Source organism: Haliotis rufescens, unplaced genomic scaffold, assembly GCF_023055435.1.
Source record: "Haliotis rufescens isolate VD_foot unplaced genomic scaffold, xgHalRufe1.0.p SCAF_3, whole genome shotgun sequence".
NCBI classification, from domain to species: Eukaryota; Metazoa; Mollusca; class Gastropoda; order Lepetellida; family Haliotidae; genus Haliotis; species Haliotis rufescens.
Window position 1 is genome coordinate 29,440,106 of NW_025964001.1, and position 27,515 is coordinate 29,467,620.

Sequence of the window (27,515 nt, forward strand, 5' to 3'; positions counted from 1 at the left end):
CAAACAAACAAACAAACACAAATAACCTGACCCCGAATATCCGACGTGTGATTGTTATTATATATGCAGGTAGCGTCTGAGCTGTGCCCATAACGTTTTTGTCAATCTCGCCACTCTATCTCCTGAATCTCCCGTTATGCCTTGGATCAAAAGATACATTGAGACGAAGTGTATATTTAAGTTTTCTTGACATCAGATCCTTCATCTCTGCGGAATATGTTCATTGTTGTGTTCACGACCCGGGGAGACTGGTACGTAGCAGTGGTGGAGTAGACGTTGTTGATGAGGACGGACACACAAACTGTCACGAGTGCGTATAGAGATTTGTTCCAAAATACATAAACGTTGTGATGGAGTATGATCTGTTAGAAAACGGAAAGAAAGTCGAAATAACTCACGTTCTCTCCTCCCCCCTTACAATACAGGCTAAATCTTGAATGGTCGACGAAAACTCGTTTTTCAGGCATTAATGATAGAATAACGTCAAATCACGTACAATGTAGAATCAGGTACAACGTAGAGTCAGGTACAACGTAGAATCAGGAACAACGTAGAGTCAGGTACAACGTAGCATCAAGTACAACGTAGAATCAGGAACAACGTAGAGTCAGGTACAACGTAGAATGAGGTACAACGTTGAGTCAGGTACAACGTAGAATCAGGAACAACGTAGAGTCAGTTTCAACGTAGAATCAGACAACGTATTGTCAGGTACAACGTAGAGTCAGGTACAACGTAGAGTCAGGTACAACGTAAAATCAGGAACAACATGGAGTCAGGTACAACGTTGAGTCAGATACAACGTAGAATCAGACAACGTATTGTCAGGTACAACGTAGAGTCAGGTACAACGTAGAGTCAGGTACAACGTAGAGTCAGGTACAACGTAGAGTCAGGTACAACGTAGAGTCAGGCACAACATAGAGTCAGATACAACGTTGAGTCAGATACAACGTAGAATCAGACAACGTATTGTCAGGTACAACGTAGAGTCAGGTACAACGTAGAGTCAGGTACAACGTAGAGTCAGGTACAACGTAAAATCAGGTACAACGTAGAATCAGATACAACGTAGAATCAGGTACAACGTAGAATCAGACACAACGTATAGTCAGGTAAAACGTAGAATGAGGTACAACGTTGAGTCAGATACAACGTAGAATGAGGTACAACGTAGAGTCAGATACAACGTAGAATCAGATACAACGTAGAATCAGATACAACATAGAGTCAGGTACAACGTAGAGTCAGGTACAACGTAAAATCAGATACAACGTAGAATCAGGTATAACGTAGAATCAGGAAGAACGTAGAATGAGGTACAACGTAGAATCAGACACAGCGTAGAATCAGATACAACGTAGAGTTAGGTACAACATAGAATCAGGGACAACGTAGAATCAGGAAGAACGTAGAGTCAGGTACAACGTAGAATCAGACACAACATAGAATCAGGTATAACGTAGAATCAGGAAGAACGTAGAGTCAGGTACAACGTAGAATCAGACACAGCGTAGAATCAGATACAACGTAGAGTTAGGTACAACATAGAATCGGGAACAACGTAGAATCAAGAACAACGGTGAATCAGGTACAACGTAGAATCAGGAACAACGTAGAGTCAGGTACAACGTAGAGTCAGGAACAACGTAGAGTCAGGTACAACGTACAATCAGGTACAACGTAGAGTCAGGTACAACGTAGAATCAGGTACAACGTAGAATCAGATACAACGTAGAATCAGGTACAACGTAGAATCAGATACAACGTAGAGTCAGGTACAACGTAGAATCAGGTACAACGTAGAATCAGATACAACGTAGAATCAGATACAACGTAGAGTCAGGTATAACGTAGAATCAGGTACAACGTAGAATCAGGTACAACGTAGAATCAGGTACAACGTAGAATCAGATACAACGTAGAGTCAGGTATAACGTAGAATCAGATACAACGTAGAATCATGTACAACGTAGAATCAGGTACAACGTAGAATCAGACACAACGTAGAATCAGGAACAACGTAGAATCAGGTACAACGTAGAATCAGGTACAACGTAGAGTCAGGAACAACGTAGAATCAGATTCATCATCGAGTTAAGTACAACGTAGAATTAGGTACAACGTAGAATCAGATACAACGTAGAGTCAGGAACAACGTAGAATCAGGTACAACGTAGAATCAGATACAACGTAGAGTCAGGTATAACGTAGAATCGGGTACAACATAGAATCAGGAACAAAGTACAGTTAAGTACAACACAACGTAGAAACAAAGATACAACGTACATAACACGACACGTGTATAGCCAGACATAATAAACGTAATATATAAGCATTTATTTATTTCACAGATTTCACCCCCAATCCCCGGCTGAAACAGGGAACGCACAATACGCCCCCCTCCCCGAAAACCCACACGCCCAAGCCAATACCACCCCAGGCCCCAATCACCCCCGCCCCAACCCACCCACTCACGACAGTGTAATACTGTGACGTCAGAGCTTTGTAATCTCCTGAGTGAATTCCTTTCGCTCATCTAAACATTTCCCGAAATTTATTAATATTCTACCGCCATTATTCTCTCATGTCATGTCGCCTGTCGGGAGATTACGTGACAACAGCACGAGATTGCAGCCAAATTATGACCTCTGAATCGTAGCGCCACATATGGCGTCAATAAAAAGACTCCTTATTTATACGATAAGCCTCCCAACTATTGTCAATGGCTAAGCGATTTTACCCTGATAGCGCAGACAGAAATACGAATACATATCTCAATTTGTTGGCCACTCCGCCAGAATGATCTAATTTTCAAAGAACTTGCTCCTCGTGGAGCCACGTGCGAATTCATTCTGGACATTTTCTGAATATCTCTGTTTCATCTTCCCAGAATTCTTGTGGTCCACGACAAACTTGGGCATTCCAGCATTGTTGTAGCGTTAATGGCCTTCATTAGAACCAGTGACTTCAATGTCGCTGTCACAAATTGTGAGAGTGAGTGAGTGAGTGACTTTCACATCGGTTTGAAAGAATTTCGGTTATATTATGGCGCGTCGACTTAATGTGGGAAGAGATCCCGAAGTGATGCAAGCCTAAGATGTTACAATTTTGGTGAAACCCACGTGCGCCGGTATGGGGCTGAGGAAGGCTCACGTGTTTGCTTCGTTTGTTTGTTTGTTTGTTTGTTTGTTGTTTAACGCCGCAATGTTTCAGCTATATGACGGCGGTCTGTAAATAATCGAGTCTGGACAAGACAATCCAGTGATTGAGATCCTGAACATCGATCTTCGCAGCTGCGATACAATGACATGTCATCAACCAAATCAGCGAGCCTGACCACCAGGTCCACTCATTCGTCTCTTACGACAAGCATGGGTTGCAGAAGAGGAATTCCAACCCTGATCTTCATCAGTTTAAAATTTGTCCCCAGTAACCTAATGTTTGTCGTACGAGGTGGCCTAATAGATCGGATGATCAGGCTGGGTGACTGCGGGTCACCGTACCCCGGCGTCGTGTATCTGTGCTCATAATATCAATCACTGGATTGTCCGATCCAGACACGATTAGCTGCAGGCCGCGCGGACATATAGATGCAATATTTCGGCATGAAACAATAAACAGTCATACACAACCGCAATGAGGATTTTTGATTGAACCCTCTTCTCGGTTCCAGAACTGGTTACACTCATTAGTTTAATGTCCCATGTTTAAGTGTTTGCAATGGATCATTTACATCAAAATGGGGAATGCGTTTTCAGTGCATCTAGTATGTGAATCATCTAGACGCTGGTAATTAATTATCGATGTCCATTTCTTCAGAACCTGGCGAGATTTCCTGCTCGAAATACATGGCGCAAATTAATCAAGGTCACGCTGTCCATTTCTTTGGCGTGACTTACAACCGGATGTCGTCTGTTGTCGTGAGGGGTCTACTTTCAGCGAAGTGGTTCATTCGATACTATCGCACGTTGTATCAGTAAGTTACAGCATGCATGCTTTCTGTCCAGTCCTCCAGTTGATCAACTTGATAACATGCAAGTGAAAGCAATCCCAGATAGGCCCATTAAACCCAATTGAGGAAATGAGACTTTTAAACACTGATTATATCTGATTTTAAGTTCAGGCCAAGTCAAAGTGTCAGTTTCACACGTTGAAAGGAAGGTTAACCTCGACTCACTAACGCATGATTGCAATTATGATAAATGTTGTATGTGTTTGTTATTTAAGCCTCGTTAAGTATTCCAGCTATAAGATTTTTTTATGTAATAGCACATCACTTCAACATTCGCAATGCACACCACGCCAGTCTATCGTTTATGAATATTACGAAACGCCCCAGGGGATTGTGGGTTGGAATAGTTGACAAGCAACCTTTGCTTACACGACGCGACTTATGGATCTGGTGGCCAGGTGCGGTGACTTGGTTGATCGCGTGTTATCGTACCCCGACGGCGTGAGACGTTGTTCATAATATCAATCACTGGTTTGTCTAGCCCAGACTCGATTAATAACAGACTGTCTTCATATAGCTGGGGAAAAGCGGCGTTAAAAACACTTCCCAAAAGCCGTTTCCGCTCTTGTGAACATTGTGAAATAATCGTTTCGGAGTCTTTACCATGAACAGATTCCATTCCTTGTTGAGCTCATAGAATCTGGCGTGTTTTTTTCAGTTTTCACTCCATGGCTTCAATTAAACACGGGGGTAATATTAATGTGGGTAAACATTAAGCCTATTACCGTCATAGCTCATTATCCTATTCATGTTTACCAGATCGACTTATGTCACTCCAAAACATATGAATTTAACCCGCCATGAAAACCTAATCTGACATGTCCTGATGGCCCCCACAACGACTTATCCAAACAGGAAAAGTTTACTTTCATCGAATTACATAGCGAAAACGTACATTATCTTTGATGTGGCAATGTAGATATATTCTGAGAGCCTAGAACACAGCGCGCGGCAACCAGAGAGTTCATCAAAGACATTCCAGAAAGGAAGTAAACTCCACGACACCACCTTATCACGATTATCAGCGACATGGAGCTTGAAACACCTCAACATCAATGGAACATGTTCGTTTTCAACGTGGTTTGGAGCAATTAGAATTATTTTGGGTCTCATCATGTCGCCAAAGGGCGATTTGTGGCGTGCTGCAATACGAATAAACATTAATTAATAGGGAATAGATTCACTGAATCGGAAGAAGGTTGAGGTGAACCAGTGAGAGTGAACTGGGGATTGTATGTCCGCTTTATTTGACTGCGGAGGACTTGACCTGCCGGAGTTATTTCCCTTGGGTTATGTGAACGCGGTAGCTTAGCTTCATGGTGGATAATTTATTTAAATGTAAATATGGCGAAACTTGACTTTACTGGTGTTCTTGAAAAGCCACGTATTATTTTGTGTGAGTGTGTGTGTGTGTTTGAGTGTGTGTGTGAGAGAGAGAGAGAGAGACAGAGAGTATAGATCACCAGTGGATTAGTGGATTATAGTGTCAACCATGCAGTAGTTACTCTTTCTCAACTGGGGCCATTTGTAGAGTCTGACATCCCTGAAGAGTATAAAGCTTCAAAACCAACATATCGTCACCTTGATCCTGTTGCAACAAAAATGGTTTTGGATCACTTAGACATTCCCTTACCAATCATGACCAAAATTGTCAGTCATGGTTCGGAAACTCCTTCGACTCTTTGTGAAGTAACTGACAGTTACAAGGTCGTCATCATCACTCCTATGCTGGTGATGCGCAGCCGCTAAACAGTTTCCTTGCCTCCAATGCATTCAAGGAGACAAAATGCTTGGAAGAGTGCACTGCAGCAATAATGTCCTTGAATGAACTCAGGCTCAGTGACAGTAAAGGCGGAGCCTGCTTGTTGGCACTGATGATAGCCATAGCAAATATGTAGAAACAATATCTATTCTGGTTGGAAACTCCTCTATTCAGTTTTTTTCTGAACGTACCTATGAAGGACCTTGGTGTGTCTTTGGATTCCAACATGACCATGGAACATCATATAGACCATCTGTCTGTTATTTTCATATCAGAAGTATGGGCAGATGAGGCACTTATTAACAACTGACACAAAAAAATATCTTGTGAGATCACTGGTTCTATCATGTATTGACCATGGTACTAGACCACTTATTGACATCCGAAATGATCTCTGCAACAAGCTACAGCAAGTGAAAAATGCTGCTGTCCGACTTATCTGTCGATGGAAAATGAGAGAACATATCACTCCAATTCTGAGGTCACTACATTGAATCCCTGTTGCAGCAAGGAATGAATTTAAGATACTGACATTTTTCTACAGTTGATATGGATTGGCCCCGGTCTATTTAACAGACGTGGTTAAGAAGTACCACAACCCTGTCAGGAGTCTGTGATCTGTTGACAAGATGCTTCTCTCTCTTCCAAATGTTAGCCTCAAGTCCTTTGCACAAAGATCCTATTCACACAGTGCTCGTGGAACCCTCAGCCGATTGAACTAAAAATTCTCCATCCTTTCGGTTTTCAAAGTCAAACTCAAGATAAACCTTTTTAATAAGTACTTCAAACTGTCACAACTGCTCGTGTAAGCTTTGAACAACCACATAGGAAAAGCAGCACCTACGAAATACTTATCTGAAATCCTTTTTGGAAAGATGTTTATGAATCGTGGGCAACATTACAGTTACTTAAATAGAATTGGAGAAATAAGCCCCCATTATGTACTACTCAAAGTTTGATAAGGTTGAAGTCTCAATGATATAAAAAATCATCCAACAAATAAAGATTGAAATATCCCGGTACACAATGGTCGGGTTACCCCTTTAGGACCTCAATTTCATATTGAACAGACAGAGGCATGCAGCCATGGGCACCTCGTGTTTTCTTTTTATGTATCGCGACAGAATCATTGCACATCATTATGAGCACAACATTTTGCTGCTGAGGATTTCAACAACTGAATGCACTTATGCCCCCTCAGCGTCAAAGACGTCATTTGGCGACCGAAGATGCATAGGCAGATGCATAGGCATGCTTGAAACTGGGTCAACACAACGTCACGTTGCAAACGTCTTTGGTGTCAGCCAAATGTGAGGTGAGGTGGTGTGAAATGGGGTTAACCCTCGCATTCAAGACTAATATAGCTAGGTGCATCCACGTGTGTGTGTGTGTCTGCTTGTACTAGTCCAGACTGATGCCAATTTTATAGTGCTAGCCCACTGAGATACCATGCCACAGTTTAACATCAATACTTTACTCAGACACAGTATACCCCAAACCGACCAGTCCTTGTTTTAGCCCATTAATGCTGAGAGCCAGACAGGGTACAAACTTTTAATGACTTTTGGACCTTCCGCTCTTCAGATGACGCTCTACCACTAGACCACCGAGGCCGTCCAAATCTGTGATAAAGCATTAGGAATAGTACATAACAATCCTCACCATGTGTGAAATAGATTTATTAAAAATGTTTTAGATGCCAGATACTGTCATCCAGGCTACAAAAAATAATGCATTTGACCTTACAGCCTGCATCAGCTGTCATAGTATAAACCCAATACAAAACCAATACCATGTGTTAAGAAGTTTCATTAAAAATCAATAACAACGTTAGGGATTTACAAGTACATGTACTCAGTACATTTAGAATCAAGACGGCATTGTATTATTTTGCCAAATTTTTACTTGAAGTCTTCCAGCAAAGAGGAGAACCGTTGCGCATGAACTGTATTATGATTGTATCGAACCATGGGTCATATGGCCTTTAGATTCAATAACCATCTCTCTCTCACCATGCATTGTAGACAGCCATAACATAACAACATAATCCTGTAAAACTGCACATTGGTGATTCTCAGAGTTGTTGTAGGTAAAGAATGAAAACACTATGAACTACCATGTTCATTCATACTGTAAATCTTGAAATTAATGTGCCTCCAAATTAATACGACTGCTGACCCCTAGCCAAAAATTTGACTCAATATCAATGCGACTCCCCCCACCCCATCCCCTGGGTGGAATGATACATATCCTACCCTTACTCCAACCTTACCTTAATCCAATCACACAGCAAATAGCAGCGCTTATTAGCGCTGAGCAGAGCACTTCCGTAAAAACAATGAAAGAGTTTTCCTAAAAACAAAAGCCTATCGGAGCTTGTGGAGGCGTGTCGGCCTTTGACGAAGTGTTGCGTGAGTGGCGTCTGGACTGCTGGAGTGGTCAATGATGCCTAGATGGACACGAGTGGGTTGAACTGTTGACCCCAGCAGTGATAACTCACATGAAGTCAATTTTGTAATTCCTATTCTTTGATTAACATTGTTATATACCTGTTACAACTGCTGCTCAATAAACTGTGTGTTTTTATACAAGTTGGTATTTCCACTATCCAAAGTGTGCCGTGAGGCCTTATTGTTGATAGTCATTTTGGAGACATAAATACAAAGTTTCATTAATGCAAACAAAGACCTCTCTCTTAATTTCGTATTTAATTCACGCTCGCGTTAATTTCAAGATTTACAGTATATGATGACTTATAGCTACACTTCTACCCAAATAGGGACTAAAAACAAAGGTACCTTCATTTTACTGAAATATTCATACAAGTGTACCACTCCCCCTCCCCTACCCCTCATCTTTGAAGTCGTAGTCTAAATATTGACACAATAAGTTCAATCTACATGTCTGTGCTGCTACTCAATGCAGGAATACATTGGTTTCTAAATTATAATAGAGGAACACATTCCTTCAAAACTATTTGTATTAACACGTTTTTTTTCTAAGGAAAACTGTAAGATTCATAAGGATCAGAATAATTGTGTCCAACCATCAGAGCACTGCCACTTCCTTGTGCATCCGAGAGAGGAGATGATATTTGGTGATGGAATTAGTCTTGAAAAGGGAATTAATTTTAGGGAACTTGTTTTTTCCTTCTCAGATTCATGGTCATGCTACCATTGGTCAAAATGGTGTGGAGAGTAAAGAGGTAAGTTTACGTTACATTTATACAAAACAGCCATGTAACTGGAATGCTGAATGGATTTCATTGAATGAGACCCTGTCCTTTGAGAACACTGTAAACACGCTTACATGAATCACACGGAGCACAGATTCTTTTGTTATATTTCAAAAGATTTGAAAAAGTAAACTGTCATTAGTAAATTCAAACTTGAAACGACAAAATGCTAAATAATTCAGTCAGATCCTCAAAAGCAGTTAAACAATTACACATTGTAATGCATACGGTGGACTTCATCGTGGTATTGGGCCTCCATCCAGTCCTCATTGTTGGATATGAATCTGCTATAACGGTATGAAACGATCCATGCATAGATCATGGCGCCAGAGGACGGCTTGTTTCCACAACCTGGCAGTAGCGTGTCGGATGCAGCATCGTCTAGAAGTGAGGCCTGTCCTTGTCGCGCAGGGCCAAGATCTCGCTGTCAAGTTCCGGAGAAGAGAAGCGGTCCACAAAGGACTGGATGAGTCCGGCAGAGTTGGCTTCATAATTCTTTAAGGTCACTTTTCCATCTGATAATAGACATTTACAATGTGAGAGCAGTGTTCAAAAATAAACCATGAAAGTGAAGGGCCCTTATATTAGCCCTAATGAGTGAGTATGGTTTTACACCACTTTTAGCAATATTCAAGCAATTTCATGACAGGGCCCCAAATGGGCTTCACACATTGTGCCCATCGAACCCAGGTCACGAGTGAACGCTTTTACCACCAGGCTACCCCACTCCCCTTAGCCAGTGATTGATACCATGAGCATCGATCAATGCAATGGAGACAGGATGACATGCATCAAACATCGTTAGTGGCATCCTGCAACAAGCATGGGTTGCTGAAGGCCAGTTCTCGCCCGGATCTTTACGTGGTGGGGAAATATGGAAGATCAAGGGAAGTGGGAAATGACAAGGATTCGATATTGCCCAATCTGGAAAACAGCAAATTGTACCTCTTACTTGTAACTAGGGCTGGGACGAGTAACTCGGGTACCCGGGGCGGGTGGGTACTGAGTAGGACCTGTGTACCCACAGGACTACCCGGACCCGTGGTTAGTCACATGATATATTGTTTAATGACAAAAAGTATCTAGAACTCTATGGTTACACTACAAGTCACAAATGTTCGCATTCCTTTCTGACTATGCACCCTTTCCTTCTGACTTTTCATATCTTCAAATAAAGATATAACTTGGGTCAACTTCAGTCTATGCATGACCAATGTTAAATACATGTATCTAAATACGTTTTGCCAGTGCCCTACTTGTAACTATATTTCATAGATAGACAGTTTCTGTTACCTTGAATGGTTGTGTGGTGTTGAACAAACATCTTGCGTGGTTGTTTACGAGCAAGGACAGTCTCGCGAAGACTCAGGAAGTGTGGTTTAGCATTGTCGTTGACATCGGAGTAGAAGTCGTACATCTTTTTCCCTTCTTCAACATCTGCCGTGGACTTGTACACCTGAACCCCAAAAGCATGAAAATATAAATGTGAGATACTCTCATTATGTGGCAAATAATGGGACAGAGCCAAAAGTATCCTCTTTAAATATCTGGTCTGCCACTTCCCCAACAAGCGTGTTTCCAACTTTTATTTTTACCTTCAGTAACACCATTTACAAAGTGACTGTTTTACTAAAGAGCTGATTTCATCGTAAATAAAAATGATTTGTTTGTTTGTTTGTTTGTTGTTTAACGCCGCACTCAGCAATATTCCAGCTATGATGGCGGTCTGTAAAATAATCGAGTCTGGACCAGACAATCCAGTGATTGATATCATGAGCATCGATCCACGCAATTGGGATCAATGACATGTATCAACCAAGTCAGCGAGACTGACAACCCGATCCCATTAGTCGCCTTTTACGACAAGCATAGTCGCCTTTTACGGCAAGTATGGGTTGCTGAAGACCTATTCTACCCCCGGAATCTTCACGGGTCGTAAATAAAAATGAGTAAAAACACCAAATAGCAATCGGCGTCTCTGAATAAAATGATTTTAGTAAGCTCATCAGTTCGCTTAAGCTGAATATCACCAGCAGAATGTCTGCACAAAACAATCCTTCAAGCTTGTCTACGGGACTCCAATACAAACCGACTCTGGGGACAAAAAAACCCATTTTACTTACCCACCTACACAGGACTTTTTCCAACTGATATGTTTCTAGTTAGCAGGGCTTTCAAATATTATGATGATAAATAAACAAAGATGCAGTTTGAACAAAACAAAAAATCTACTTATACAGATTTTCAAGTTATCCAGTTTCTACTAAACAACTTTGAACTTAACGACACACAGCTGTAGCATGTAGCGAGTGTCTGTTTTTAAATAGGTACACATTTTTCAAACTAGAAGTTTCAAAATTTCCCACCTGAAGTTTCCGAAGATACTTCCCAATGGCAGGTTTGCCCACTTTGGTGATCTTGGTGCGATCCAGTTTTATCCTGATATCTGGTTTACCGTCCTCCCCCGTGGTCTTGGTGATGGAGATGAAGTCCTCGTCGGCCTCTAACATGACACGTAGGATACAGAACCGCGCCTGCATGTGGGCCTGTGACATACAGAGTCTGCTGTCTTATTCTTGTTTCATATAAATTCTTTGGCATAGAGGTTAACTATTTAGAGAAAAACCAACGAGGGACAAGGAACTGCAGAATATCTTTCCCGAGTGAATGAATGGTTAATCCCGAGCCTCTGGCATTGATGTATTGCTATCGTGCCGTGTACAAATACAATGAATCAAACATTTGATAAATTGTTACCAGCCTAGGAAGCACAAATGTCATGAGGAAAGGGAGGAGGAGGAGGAGGAGGAGGAGGAGGAGGAGGAGGAAGAGAAGGAAGGGCGAGGAGGAAAGGGGGGAGGGGGAAAGGGAGGAGGGGGAAAGGGAGGAGGAGGGGGAAAGGGAGGAGGAGGGGGAAAGGAGGAAGGGGAAAGGGAGGAGGGTGAAAGGGGGAGGGGGAGGAAAGGGAGGAGGAGGGGGAAGGGAGGAAGAGGGAGGAAGGGGAAAGGGAGAGGAGGGGGAAAGGGTGGAGGAGGAGGAAGAGAAGGAAGAAAGAGGGGGAAAGGGGGGAGGAGGGGAAAGGGGGGAGGAGGAGGAGGGGGAAAGGGAGGAGGAGGAAGGGGGGAGGAGGGGGAAAGGGAGGAGGAGGGGGGAAGGGGGGAGGAGGGGGAAAAGGTGGAGGAGAAGGAGGAGGAAGAGAAGGAAGGACGAGGAGGAAAGGGAGGAGGAGGAGGATGTGTGAATTATTTTTCGGTGACCCTCCCCAGACTCCCTGACTTCAGAAGCGACATTGTCAATTTAAAGTTTTGTATTTGCACTAAATTCCAAATATTTGCTCAAGCACGAACATGTATATTCATAGTGTGTGCAGGACAACCTAGCTGTGGTCTGTATGGCCACAGATCTTCCTTCATATTGAGAGTCGCAGGGTTATGTGTGTGTGTGTGTGTGTGTGTGTGTGTGTGTGTGTGTGTGTGTGTGTGTGTGTGTGCGCGCGCGCACACGAGTGTGGTGTTGTGTGTGTGTGTGTGCGCGCACGAGTGTGGTGTTGTGTGTGTGTTGGTGGGTGGAGGGGTATGTGGGTGTGTATAGCCTTCTGAATACTTTCTGCAGTTTAACATGAATACCACACTCAGACACAGTATACTAACTCTGTGCCAACCAGTCTGTGTTTCACCCCCTAAATGCTAAGCGATAGGCAAGGTAACAACAAGTGCCATTATTCAATATCTTTTGGTATGACACTGCCGGGGATCGAACCACCAACCTTCCTCTCTTCAGAAGATGCACTATCCACTACATCATGGAGGCAGACTCAAGTAATGACATAGTTAAGATAACAAGAGTCATCTAACTGTAGTCATGGCAACTCACCTGTCTCCAGGCACCTGTCTCTGGGGAATAGAACTCCAGCGCCAGCAGACCGGCGCGCGCCATGTTCAACCAGTTGATGTAGATGATGTCATCAGCAGAGTCTCCAACATGGCCAAATATCCTGCCCAATCATATGTTTCTTAGTTATACAAGGGACCAATCAGATGTCAGGAATTTATAAAGGGACCAATCAGATAGCATGTAGATGTGCAAGGGACCTGTTATACATGACAATACAGGGTTTCTAATCAGTCTGTTTTACTAGAATCTCTCTGAATCTGTACTTAATATCATGAAAAATGTCCACAATTTTTTTCTATACTTATCATAAAAATGTCCCAAAACTATTTGACCGCAGCAAAGTTAGCGTAATATACATTAGAACAGATTTAAAACAAGGTTTATATGGATACAAGACACTAAAATTCAAGGCCTTTTCAAAGCTTTTCAAAGCTTTCCTAGGCTTTCAATCATCATTTTTAAGGCTTTTTTATTTGGGTTATTAGCCTTTCTGTCACTATTTTTTTTAAATCCAGCATACAATATCTTAGTCGTAAGACCTAAGAAGCCGTATGAACATCACAAATTTTCAAACATGATTTATTTTCACAACCAACAAATAAAATAAATTAAGCTAAAAATGTTGATACTTTTCAAGCTATTTTGGTGATATTCAAGGCCTTTCAAGGTTGACACAAAAACATCAAGGCTTTTCAAGAAGGACCTTAATATTCAAGGCCTGTATGAACCAACCGCCCCCATTGGTCGCCTCTTACAAATACAACAAGCATAGTCGCCTCTTACGAAAAACATGGGTTGCTGAATACTAATTCAAACCTGGATCTTCATGGGGCTATGAATGAAAGTCGATTGCCGTCTGAATCCTGAATACATAGGCCTTAGGGGCAAAGGGGCAGTGGGGTAGCCTTGTGGATAAAGCGTTCGCTTGTCACGCCAAAGACCCGGGTTCGATTCCCAACATGGGTCCAATGTGTGAGGCCCATTTCTGGTGTCCCCTGCTATGGTTTTTCTGGAATATTGCTAAAAGTGGTTTAAAACCAGAGTCTCTCACAAACATAAGTTGTTTTTTTTAGTGTATTGCTATCAATTGCTTTGGCCTCATAGGAAACAGGGTCATAAATAGTACGGCTGGGACGGGTACCTCGAGGAGGGTTGGTCCTGATTAGGACTCGGGTACCCACAGGATAACCCGGACCCGTGGTTAGTCATGTGATGCATTGTTTAATGACAAAAATGATCTAAAACTCTATGGATACACCATAAGTCACTAATGTTCCCATTTATTTCTGACAATGCACCCATTCCTTCTGACTTTTATATGTTTGAATAGAGATAAAACTCCATGCAGTAAACTTCAGTGTATGCATCACCAGATGGTTTTACACATGCATCTTAATACATTTTGCCAGGGCTACGGTCAAACCTTTCCAAATCGGACAGTTTCTACCCATCTCTAAATATCCAAAACGGGTACCCAGGAAGTAAATTTGGACCCAGCCCTAGTACATCGTTGTACATGTACAGGTAAGAATTCCCGTGTCAAATCTTACTTTAGAACATCGGAGGAGAGGCAGAGATAGAGTCCGACACACTCAGCCCGACACTCCTCATAGCTTGACCCCACAGAGGAGAACTTGCTGTCCCAGGTCTCACCAGGCAGGTACCAGGAGGAGATCTGAATACCACAGGTCAATCTACTTATTTGTGTTCATGGCCATGTACAATTATACTAAAATATACTGCTCCAAAGAAGTTCAAGACAACCCGATTCTTTCACATTCCTATAGTCAATCTGTCATGCTATGACAGATTACCTATAGTAATATGAGTGAGTGAGTGAGTGAGTTGGGTTTAACGCCGCTTTTAACAATATTCCAGTTATATCACCGCGTGTCAGCTTAATGTGGGAGGAAAGCCCCAAGTGATGCAGGTCTCAGACGTTTACCACTTCGGTGAAACCCACGAGCACGGGTATGGTGCTGACAAACCTAGAAACATAATCGGGGCGAACTGGGATTCGAACCCACAATCATAGGTTTCGGGCGTGCCCAAGGGACGCAACTCTGCACAGTGAATCGCGGCGCCTTAGACGACTGGGCCACCCGTGCCCCCATATACCCTACTCAGACACAGTAGACTGACTCCGAGCCGACCAGTCTTTGTTTTAGCCCCTTAATGCCGAGAGCCAGGCAGGGTAACAACAACTACTATCTTTTAACATCTTTTGGTATGAGGCCGGGAATAGAACCCTAGACCTTCTTCTCTTCAGGCAGACGCTCTACTGCTAAACCACGGAGGCAGTCCTTCAGCAAACAGAGGTGCATGCTAATGACTACACACAACATCAAGACTTAACATTTTGTAAGGAAAACACACATACAATTTGATCATTATGTACAGAATGTATGCACATTTGTTAGAACAATACAACAAACACAACACTACAGTGACCAAGTCATTTCCATCACATGGGTGTTTTTGGCAGCTTGCTAAATATTCTGTTAAGATACAGACATTGTACCAAGATGTTCATGCAAAAACCAGCAGTGGAGTCAGTCACCTGGCTTCAATGTTTGTTTGTTGAGTAACACCATACTCAGCAATATTCCAGCTATATGATGGCGGTCTGTAAATATTTGAGTCTGGATCAGACAATCCAGTGGTTAATATCATGAGCATTGATCCACGCATGCATCAACCAAGTCAGTGAGTCTGTCCACCCCTTCCCGTGAGTGGCGTAGCCACGAGTGAAAATATCTCCTTTCCCCCCGTCACGAGATGAGAGAAACATGATATTTCACTCGACACATGAAATATCCTATTTATTATATACTTTTGGTGTAGTTGTCTGCAGGAAGATTAAATTATTTCATTACAAATGTAAAACCTTCAAGCGTAAATTCTCCCTACATAACACACATGGACGGTTTTCCACCCCCTGTAAGTACGACTAAAAATGTAGTTCCATCTTTGCTAAATCTTAAAAAATATAAACAAAAGTAACCAAAAATATTTGATGTCACTAAAATTCTTTAGTATAAATTTGGATATGATTATATACAAAATCAACTTCATCAAAAAATAAATTTCAAATCAATGAGACGGTTGTTCGAAGCAAAAAAATACACCCAATTCAAGTAACAAAATGGCGCTTTGCGAAACGTAAAGTATCGACTGACAAATCAGAATAGAAATTCACAGTTTAATACAGATCATTTTTAACAAAATAACAAACGGTAAGAATCGGTATTAACTACATAAATGACCATCTGTCATTATATGACTTGTCAACGTTGAACTGACGTAAATCAACAGTTTGTGTACGAGCTGTCTCGTGTAGGCCAACGTAGTTCCGTCAACATGTTATGTTCACTGCAGTGAAATATCAGGTGTTATGTTCACTGCAGTGAAATATCAAGTGTTATGTTCACTGCAATGAAAATATCACTTTTCTCAACTTCAGAAAACTCAGTCTTTCACACTGAAGTATGTAATAAATGGAGTTGTCCGACTAGACCTACCTTTTCTTCAGTTTCAGTGTGTTTCACATTATCCTGGTCAAAGTTGAACTTCCCATCTTCATCCTGTGAACACACGTTGACATTACCCATACAACAGTTAACGAGATGTTCATCTACCAAGTTTACATATCATACTCTACTTCAAAATTTTACACTTTCATGAAAATATGTGGTAAATGAAAACATATGTAAACTTGTGTGTCTAGATGTGAAGCATATTCTGTCATACAGTCCATGGGATCTTAATGAACATGATTTGTAAACTCCATCTTTGATGGCCTTGCTTATCGTTACCACTCGAGATTATTAGCCGAGTGTGTCTATTGTAAATATAAATAAAAAATATTGATCAGGATTGATAGGAACCAAAACTGTATTATGCAAACCATAATAAGATGTATGTTTCATTCACAAAAGTAAGAAGTGTGTACGCATAGTATGACATATTATCGCGGGCTCCATATATGAACGCGGTATCGGTAAATCTCATAATCCACTTCCCTTATCGACTGTTTACTTATACAAATCTAAGCACGATATTTCATCGCTTGATCGAACACAGGACTCATTGCGATATGTCCTGGCTACTTGTAAGTATACACGTTAACTTTTTTATGATAGTTTCTGGAATGTTTTTGAAGTGGAATTACCCCTACCTCCATTTGAAATTGGATAGAAAAGAACCCATTTGTTTAAGTCGAAGTCCTTTGATCCAACCTAGGTCGTATGCATACTGAGTATGCATAATCCGAAACAGGAAGTGATGTAAGCCACACGTATCACCCCACAAAGTAGCTACACCATGATAATATAGAGTTGCCTGCCCTTGAGTCACTATTGACAGGTACGTTGTTTACCGAACTCGGTAAAAAAAAATCAGAATCGATCAATCTTAACTGATATGTCATAAAAGCTTAACAAAGAACTAGAAACATTTTGCTTATTTCATATTTAATATGTTAGTAAGTGTTTGCTATTACAATCCATTATAAATTAACTACCGAGATAATATAGAGTACCACCTTATACAATGTATATGATTTGCTACCATGGAGGGAAGCCTCCTTTAAAACTTCCTGGTAACATAAGGCCATAGTTATCAAGCAATCAGACATCGATGTTGTATTCAAAGTACTTCCTACAAGGTGTTCCATCTCATTGGACAATGTCATTGGATCGGGATACCAAGTGTATCAGTTTGGTCATTGCATCAATCAGAGGCACAAGATTTTGAAAAATGGGGTGCATATTATCATGAAAATACCCAGTGAGATGGCCGAGGGTGCAGTTCACATGTGAGGGGCCTGTAAAAATAGGATGCACACCCTCAACCCACCCCCACCCCCACCCCCACTCCCCTGGATCCGCCAGTATCAATGACGCTATCCATCATATGAGAAACTTATCCTTGTAATCCCAGGGCAAGTTATCACTGTACAAGAAACGTTCACTGTGCATAGCGCATCAACACAAACGTTGCTCACCTTGATGAAGAGCTTGCCGCTACCATGTCCAAGCAGTTCATGGAGTCCGACCTGGACCTCGAAGGACGGGAGTTTCAGCTTTATGTACAGCTCCTGGGAAGGGGAGATAATTATCAACTATTACATATCAGGGTTCAAAATTACTTGCATCTGAGGGACAATGGCACAGTGCTATCACACCCAGAAAACATGGATGCATGTCACCTAGCCTGACCACTCCATCCCTTTAGTCGCCTCTTACCTGGAATCCCTACTGGTTGAGACAACTTTTATAAAAGGGAGAGAGCACAGCTTTTGGGGAAAAGTTGGTCACTTCAAATAGAAAACAATAAAATGAATGGACATAGTTCGGAAAACAATTTGAGTCTGTCAGCCGAAAATGAGTTAATTAGTTATAAGGTTATAGATTTTTGCATATGTCAACACGATTAGTATGCTTCAAAAGGCCCACATCCTCTGGATCCACATATACATATGGGGTCAAAAGAGACGACCAAATGGATCGGATGGTCAGGCTCAGTGACTTGCTTGATGGACTATCATCGTACCCTGGCGACGTGAATTGTTGTTCACAAAATCTATCACTGGATTGTCTAGTCCAGACTACTTATTTACAGGCTGCCGTCATGTAGCTGGGAGATTGCAGAGTGCAGTGTTAAACAAATGCACACACACTCATAGTAAAATGATAGTCACCATGACTGAAGCTGATGGTTCTAGGTCACTCTCAGTAAGTTCAAAATAGCTACCTAAGTTAAACTGTTATGAATTTTGAGTTTAACAAAAGGAAATTGAAAATGGTCGATTCAATTTGACCTGCAATTTAATGCTAAATATGAACTAGGCTGCTCCATCAAACATTAAAAATTGATTTGTCTGAACATGGACAATCAATACAGCATACGACTTGAACTCGATACAGAAGGGATCTCCAGCCAATATACTATACAAGGTCACAGCACTATCTCCCATGGACAACTCCCTATCTTCTCAGGACATCATTGAGTTACCAACGTATGTCACAGCACTATCTCCAATGGACAACTCCCTATCTTCTCAGGACATCATTGAGTTACCAACGTATGTCACAGCACTATCTCCCACGGACAACTCCCTATCTTCTCAGGACATCATTGAGTTACCAACGTATGTCACAGCACTATCTCCCATGGACAACTCCCTATCTTCTCAGGACATCATTGAGTTACCAACGTATGTCACAGCACTATCTCCCATGGACAACTCCCTATCTTCTCAGGACATCTTGGAGTTACCAACGTATGTCACAGCACTATCTCCCATGGACAACTCCCTATCTTCTCAGGACATCTTGGAGTTACCAACGTATGTCACAGCACTATCTCCCATGGACAACTCCCTATCTTCTCAGGACATCTTGGAGTTGCGGGCGTATGTTCGAATCTCTAGATATGATGTCATGACAGAACAGTGTTTTATCATGAAACAAACCACTCTTCTTTTGTCATTGATCTTTGCTATTTGTTGCCTATCGATGTTATATTTAGAGACAGGGGACAGAAATGTATTCACCTTATCGTCATCATCCAGGAATGTGATCTTCGTGTCCTTGTAGCCTGACGTCAAAACGTTCCCCAGCGACACGTTCTTGAAGCCCTCGTTCTGACGAATGTCATCATCTGATTTATATTTTCGAGATAATAGAATCAGCAAAACAAATACACAAAGTATAATGTATTTTTATGGGGAGCATGAATACTACTCATACATTCTGACCAGTGGTCACTGTGTCGAAATGAAGCTTTCCTTGTACGTTCTATAACTGCCTTGACCACAATAGCCTGAAACCAATCTGCCATGCACCCTTTGAAAATTCTCACTAGTCCTCCAGCCAGAGGCTACTAAATCGTGCTGAGGACAAGTAAACATCCCATGATGCCCAGTAGTAGCACTTGAGGGCCATAATTCTGAACCAGTTCTCAATGCTTCACATTTGCTACAAATTGGAACTGAATAAACATGATAAAACTGACAGAAAATGTAAACATTATAAACATTTTTGTCTTTCAAGCAGGACTAGCTACAAACTCTGAGGACTAGTGAAATAATATTCAATAGTCCTCTTGACTTGTCTGAAAATTGCAAATTTCTAAGGCTGCCATGGTAGCATTTCATATTTTGTACAATACATATTGAAAACAGTGACTAAAAGTCTAGTGTGATTATGGCAGCAATAGAACTTTAGAGAAAGTTCATTAAGACAAAGGAACCAGTGATTAGAAATGTTTACTCGTTCTGTTTTTTGTTTTTGTGTGTTTGTTGTTTAACGCCGCACTCAGCAATATTCCAGCTATATTACAGCGGTGTGTAAGTAATCGAGTCTGGACCAGACAATCCAGTGATTGACAACATGAGCATCGATCCAAGCAATTGGGATCGATGACATGCATCAACCAAGTCAGCGAGTCTGACCACCCGATCCCATTAGTCGCCTCTTACGACAAGCATAGTCAGCTTTTACGGCAAACATGGGTTGCTGAAGGCCTATTCTACCCCAGATCTTCATGGGCCAACTTGTTCTGATAAATAGTGACCTTCATTACCTGTTTATTTAGAGGCAGCCAATGAAGTACAATTCTTGGTTGTGACAGATTCCTGCTTACACGCCTAAGTGTGTTTAGGTTACAATAGTTAAACTCAGGACATCTAAACAATAAATCCAGAAATTCTCTCAGTCAGAAGTCAATCAGCCTGTATGTGTGAGCTCAGGATAAAGCCGTTATAAACAGTGTTTCAGCAATATTCAGCATCTCAGCTCGGTGTGGGAGGAAAGCCTGAAGTGACACAGGTCTTAGACATTCACCATTTTGGTGAAACCCACAAGCATGGGTATGGTGCTAACAAACCTAAAAACATAATTCAAACCCACAATGACCGTTTCTGTCAAAATTAGTGATGTAACTCTGTCCACAGGTCGGGCATTGTACCTTCCTCCGTTTCTTTGACAATATGATACTCTTAATGTGAAGGTTAGTGATCATACCTCATGCTGTACCTCTGTGTCACATATTTCAGTTCTTTGTCATCATGCTGCCAATAAATGTGTTTTAGGCATTCTGTTTTCCTCCGTGAATTGTCACTTAACGCAATATTCCAGCTATATGACAGCGGTCTGTAAATAATCGAGTCTGGACCAGACAATCCAGTGACTGACATCATGAGCATCGATCCACGCAATTGAGATACGATGACAAGCATCATTAACTAAGTCAGTGAGCCTGACCACCCGATGCCGTTAGTCGCCTCTTACGACAAGCATAGTCGCCTTTTACGGCAAGCATGGGTTGCTGAAGACCTATTCTACCCCGATCTTCACGGGTTTGTCCTAGGTGAAGAGTGTTAGAATCAAAAGATGAGGTTGATGAGCTCACTCACAGTTAGGAATGTTGATTCCTGCAGGGATGCCGCTGCCTCCGAAGCTGAGGACGTCAAGGGAAGTGAAGTCTGGACGCAGGAACTTGTCCTTTTCGTACTCCACCGGCCACGGCAATAGAGCCAGCAAGTGTTCTGCACTTTCCACCAGGGATGCAAACTTGGCACTCATCTTCTTGTTCACAACCGCAGCAAAACCTGTGCAGAATGTCTTACATGAGTATAAACACGATGTCTCACATGAGTATAAACACAATGTCTCACATGAGTATAAACATGATGTCTCACATAAGTATAAACACGATGTCTCACATGAATATAAACACGATGTCCCACATGAATATAAACACTATGTGTTGTGCATAAGTATAAACAAGAGGTCTCACCCAAGAATAAAAACGATGTCTCACATAAGTATAAACATGATGTCTCACATGAGTATAAACATGATGTCTCACATGAGTATAAACACGATGTCTCACATAAGTATAAACACGATGTCTCACATGAATATAAACACGATGTCCCACATGAATATAAACACTATGTGTTGTGCAAAAGGATAAACAAGAGGTCTCACGCAAGAATAAACACGATGTCTCACATAAGTATAAACATGATGTCTCACATGAGTATAAACATGATGTCTCACATGAGTATAAACATGATGTCTCACATAAGTATAAACACGATGTCTCACATGAGTATAAACATGATGTCTCACATGAGTATAAACATAATGTCTCACATAAGTATAAACATGATGTCTCACATGAGTATAAACATGATGTCTCACATGAGTATAAACACGATGTCTCACATAAGTATAAACACGATGTCTCACATGAATATAAACACGATGTCCCACATGAATATAAACACTATGTGTTGTGCAAAAGGATAAACAAGAGGTCTCACGCAAGAATAAACACGATGTCTCACATAAGTATAAACATGATGTCTCACATGAGTATAAACATGATGTCTCACATAGTATAAACACGATGTCTCACATGAGTATAAACATGATGTCTCACATGAGTATAAACATGATGTCTCACATAAGTATAAACATGATGTCTCACATGAGTATAAACATGATGTCTCACATGAGTATAAACATGATGTCTCACATAAGTATAAACATGATGTCTCACATAAGTATAAACATGATGTCTCACATGAGTATAAACATGATGTCTCACATGAGTATAAACATGATGTCTCACATAAGTATAAACACGATGTCTCACATGAATATAAACACGATGTCCCACATGAATATAAACACTATGTGTTGTGCAAAAGGATAAACAAGAGGTCTCACGCAAGAATAAACACGATGTAAAAAGTAAGATCGCTGGTCTTGAAAGGACACATGAAGGCCTTACATTTGGGGCCTCAAGTTCATACCAAACATGCCAAAAGAATTATTATACAAATAACGGTACATCTGATTATCAACTGTGTCATGAATTAGCTTTTTGTCATTCACCCCAACCATAAGGTGACGTAAAATGGAGTTTGGTGTCGCATCAAGGTCATTGCACTTAAACATGGCTACCCCACTCAGATACAGCGTACTGACTTCGAGCCGACCAGTCTTTTATGGGGGATCGAACCACAACCTGCTCTATCCACTAGACCATGGAGGTGGTCACACTGCTACCTTAAACATGTGTTACCATGACTGACCTTCAAATTCCCCCCTGACACCATACGGGTCTCTGTAGGATTCTATGAAGCCAATATATCTGAAACAACACATTGACAGCACTCCAGACAAGGAGGTAAACATACTGCATACATTCACAATATTCATCCACAGTAGAAGACATTGGTTTAAAAAATATTAACAGCAAACTAAACACAAATAAAAACTAATATTGCAGGTTGTATGCTGCATAGCATGTTTTATAGTAGTGTTGTCTAAAAATTATGATATTTGGCATATTTTGCCCAAGTGCATCTTCACTACTGTAATAGGTAGTGATGGAACTGGTAGAACCTTATTTCATAATGGAACAGAATAAATGACTGGTTAAAATAGTACTGGCACTCAGGGTTTCATCTAGACCTGCTCAGGAGCCGACAATGTCAGTAAAAAATTCCCTGCTACTGTTATACAGTTATTGTTTATGCTATGGCTTTGTGGAATTGCTTGCCAAGTGCACTTGTTTTAGAATCCTCAATATATATCTGGGTACTAGTGTTGTGCTTAAATCCCTGGGTACTAGTCTTGTGCTTAAATCTATGGGTACTCATGTTGTGGTCCCTGGGTACTAGTCTTGTGCTTAAATCTATGGGTACTAATGTTGTGGTCCCTGGGTACTAGTCTTGTGCTTACGTCTCTACGATGGGTCCCCTGTTTTTTATCCAGAACCTGGAGCCGTCTTTGTGTGCTGGTAGAGAGCCTGTGGTGAAGCTCCGGGCGTACTCCTCCAACATACGCACCTCATTCTCTGTGGCTGCATATTCCTGGAACAAACACTGAGTTGGTCAAATGTAGCTCTGAACAGTATGTCAGTTATATCCAGCATGTGTGTGTGTGTGAGAGAGAGAGAGAGAGAGAGTATAAGAGAGTGTGTGAGAGAGAGAGTGAGAGTGAGGGAATGAGAGTGAGAGTGAGATAGAGAGTGAGAGAGAGGGAGTAGGAGAATGAGAGAGAGAGTGAGAGAATGAGAGAGTGGTAGAGAAAGACAGTTACAGAGATAAAGTGTGAGAGTGAGAGAATGAGAGTGAGAGAGAAAGAAAGAGATAGAGTGAGACAGAGAATGAGAGAGAGAGTGAGAGAATGAGAGAGTGAGAGAATGAGAGAGTGATAGAGAAAGAGAGAGATAGTGTGAGAGAGAATAAGAGAGTGAGAGAGAGAGTGATAGAGAAAGAGAGTGAGAGTGATAGAGTGTGAAAGGGAGAATGAGAGAGAGTGATAGAGAAAGAGAGAGTGAGAGTGAGATAGAGAGAGAGAGAAAGAATGAGAGAGAGTGATAGAGAAAGACAGTTAGAGAGAGATAAAGTGTGAGAGAGAGTGAGAGAATGAGAGAGTGAAAGAAAGAGAGAGTGAGTGAGATAGAGAGTGAGAGAGAGGGTGTAGGAGAATGAGAGAGTGAGAGAATGAGAGAGTGATAGAGAAAGAGGGATAGTGTGAGAGAGAATAAGAGAGAGAGAGAGAGTGATAGAGAAAGAGAGTGAGTGATAGAGTGTGAGAGGGAGAGGGAGAGAGAGTGATAGAGAAAGAGAGAGAGAGATAGAGAGTGATAGAGAAAGACAGTTAGAGAGAGAAAAAGTGTGAGAGTGAGAGTGAGAGAATGAGAGAGTGAGAGAAAGAGAGTGTGAAAGAGTGAGAGTGAGTGAAAGTAAGAGTGTGAGAGAGAGAGAGAATGAAAGAGAGAGAAAGAGAGAGTGAGAGAGAGATAGAGTATGAGAGGGAGAATGAGAGAGAGTGATAGAGAAAGAGAGAGATAGTGTGAGAGAGAATAAGAGAGTGATAGAGAAAGAGAGAGTGAGATAGAGAGTGATAGAGAAAGACAGTTAGAGAGAGATAAAGTGTGCGAGTGAGAGTGAGAGAGAGTGAGAGAGAAAGAGTGAGATAGAGTGAGACGGAGAATGAGAGAGAGTGAGAGAATGAGAGAGAGTGATAGAGAGAGATAGTGTGAGAGAGAATAAGAGAGTGAGAGAGAGAGTGATAGAGAAAGAGAGTGAGAGTGATAGAGTGTGAGAGGGAAAATGAGAGAGTGATAGAGAAAGAGAGAGTGAGAGTGAGATAGAGAGAGAGAGAGAGAGAGAGAAAGAATGAGAGAGAGTGATAGAGAAAGACAGTCAGAGAGAGATAAAGTGTGAGAGTGAGAGAGAGTGAGAGAATGAGAGAGAAAGAGAGTGAGTGAGACACAGAGAGAGAGAGAGGGAATAGGAGAATGAGAGAGAGTGAGAGAATGAGAGAGAGAGTGATAGAGAAAGAGAGAGATAGTGTGACAGAGAATAAGAGTAAGTGAGTGAGTATGGTTTTACGCCGCTTATAGCAATATTCCAGCAATATCGCGGCGGGGAACACCAGAAATGGGCTTCACACATTGTACCCATGTCGGGAATCGAACCCGGGTTTTCGGCGTGACGAGCGAACGCTTTAACCAATAGGCTACCCGACAGCCCCAGAGAATAAGAGAGTGAGAGAGAGAGTGATAGAGAAAGAGAGAGTGAGAGTGAGATAGAGAGTGAGAGAGAGAAAGAATGAGAGAGAGTGATAGAGAAAGACAGTTAGAGAGAGATAAAGTGTGAGAGTGAGAGTGAGAGAATGAGTGAGAGAAAGAGAGAGTGAGAGAGATAGAGAGTGTAAAAGAGTGAGAGTGAGTGAAAGTAAGAGTGTGAGAGAGAGAGAATGAAAGAGAGAGAGAAAGAGAGAGAAAGAGAGAGTGAGAGTGAGATAGAGTATGAGAGGGAGAATGAGAGAGAGTGATAGAGAAAGAGAGAGATAGTGTGAGAGAGAATAAGAGAGTGAGAGAGAGTGATAGAGAAAGAGAGAGTGAGATAGAGAGTGATAGAGAAAGACAGAGAGAGATAAAGTGTGAGAGTGAGAGTGAGAGAGAGTGAGAGAATGAGAGAGAGAAAGAGAGTGATAGAGAAAGAGAGAGAGAGTGAGAGAGAGAAAGAATGAGAGAGAGTGATAGAGAAAGACAGTTAGAGAGAGATAAAGTGAGAGTGAGAGTGAGAGAGAATGAGAGTAAGAGTGAGAGAGTAAGAGAGAGAGAGAAAGAGAGAGTGAGAGAGATAGAGTGTGAAATAGAGTGAGAGTGAGTGAGAGTATGAGAGAGTGAGAGTGTGAGAGAGAGAATGAAAGAGTGAGAGAGAAAGAGAGTGAGAGAGAGAGAGTGAGAGAATGAGAGTGAGAGTGAGATAGAGTATGAGAGGGAGAATGAGAGAGAGTGATAGAGAAAGAGAGAGTGAGATAGAGAGTGTGAGAGAGAAAGAGAGTGAGAGAAAAAGAGAGTGAGAGAATGAGAGTGAGAATGAGAGAGTGATAGAGAAAGAGAGAGTGAGATAGAGAGTGATAGAGAAAGACAGTTAGAGAGAGATAAAGTGAGAGTGAGAGAATGAGAGAGTGAGCGAGAAAGAGAGAGTGAGAGTGAGATAGAGAGTGAGAGAGAGAAAGAATGAGAGAGAGTGATAGAGAAGACAGTTATAGAGAGAGATAAAGTGTGAGAGTGAGAGTGAGAGAGAGTGAAAGAATGAGAGTGAGAGAGAAAGAGAGTGAGAGAGATAGAGTGTGAAAGAGCGTGAGAGTGAGTGAGAGAGTATGAGAGAGTGAGAGTGTGAGAGAGAGAATGAAAGAGAGTGAGAGAGAAAGAGAGTGAGAGAGAGAGTGAGAGAATGAGAGTGAGATAGAGTATGAGAGAGAGTGATAGAGAAAGAGAGAGTGAGATAGAGTGTGAGAGAGAAAGAGAGAGTCAGAGAGATAGAGAGTGAGAGTGAGATAAGAGAGAATGAGAGAGAAAGAGAGAGTGAGAGAGATAGAGAGTGTGAGAGAGAGAGAGTGAGAGAGTGATAGTGAGTGAGTGAGTGAGTTTGGTTTTACGCCGCTTTTAGCAATATCCCAGCAATATCACGGCGGGGACACCAGAAATGGGCTTCAGAGAGTGATAGAGAAAGAGAGGGATAGTGTGAGAGAGAATAAGAGAGAGAAAGTGATAGAGAAAGAGAGAGTGAGATAGAGAGTGATAGAGAAAGACAGTTAGAGAGAGATAAAGTGTGAGAGTGAGAGAGAGTGAGAGAGAAAGAGTGAGATAGAGTGAGACGGAGAATGAGAGAGAGAGTGAGAGAATGAGAGACAGTGATAGAGAAAGAGAGAGATACTGTGAGAGAGAATAAGAGAGAGAGTGAGATAGAGAAAGAGTGAAAGTGATAGAGTGAGAGGGAGAATGAGAGTGATACAGAAAGAGAGAGTGAGAGTGAGATAGAGAGAGAGAGAGAGAGAGAAAGAATGAGAGAGAGTGATAGAGAAAGACAGTTAGAGAGAGATAAAGTGTGAGAGTGAGAGAGTGAGAGAATGAGAGAGTGAGAGAAAGAGAGTGAGTGAGATAGAGAGAGATAGAGAGAGAGAGAGAGAGAGAGGGAGTAGGAGAATGAGAGAGAGAGTGAGAGAATGAGAGAGAGAGTGATAGAGAAAGAGAGAGACAGTGTGACAGAGAATAAGAGTAAG

The 27,515-nt window shown here is 41.6% G+C and overlaps 1 protein-coding gene across 2 annotated transcripts in view; it reads right to left on the bottom strand.

Annotated features, from left to right (window-relative positions):
• Window positions 1-7,438: 7,438 nt before the first annotated feature.
• The window catches only part of LOC124145393 (dipeptidyl peptidase 3-like), a 38,705-nt gene continuing 18,628 nt past the window's right edge, over window positions 7,439-27,515 (bottom strand). For both annotated transcript variants that reach the window (XM_046515149.2, XM_046515140.2), the window contains exons 9-19: window positions 23,670-23,800; window positions 23,018-23,076; window positions 21,326-21,520; window positions 19,463-19,569; window positions 17,912-18,004; window positions 16,428-16,490; window positions 14,457-14,581; window positions 12,886-13,006; window positions 11,379-11,558; window positions 10,306-10,468; window positions 7,439-9,527 (exon numbers count right to left, since the gene is read on the bottom strand). In XM_046515149.2, the coding sequence (XP_046371105.2) occupies window positions 9,394-9,527; window positions 10,306-10,468; window positions 11,379-11,558; window positions 12,886-13,006; window positions 14,457-14,581; window positions 16,428-16,490; window positions 17,912-18,004; window positions 19,463-19,569; window positions 21,326-21,520; window positions 23,018-23,076; window positions 23,670-23,800 (1,371 nt within the window). In that variant the 3' untranslated portion in view covers window positions 7,439-9,393. The remainder of the gene's footprint in view (window positions 9,528-10,305; window positions 10,469-11,378; window positions 11,559-12,885; window positions 13,007-14,456; window positions 14,582-16,427; window positions 16,491-17,911; window positions 18,005-19,462; window positions 19,570-21,325; window positions 21,521-23,017; window positions 23,077-23,669; window positions 23,801-27,515) is intronic.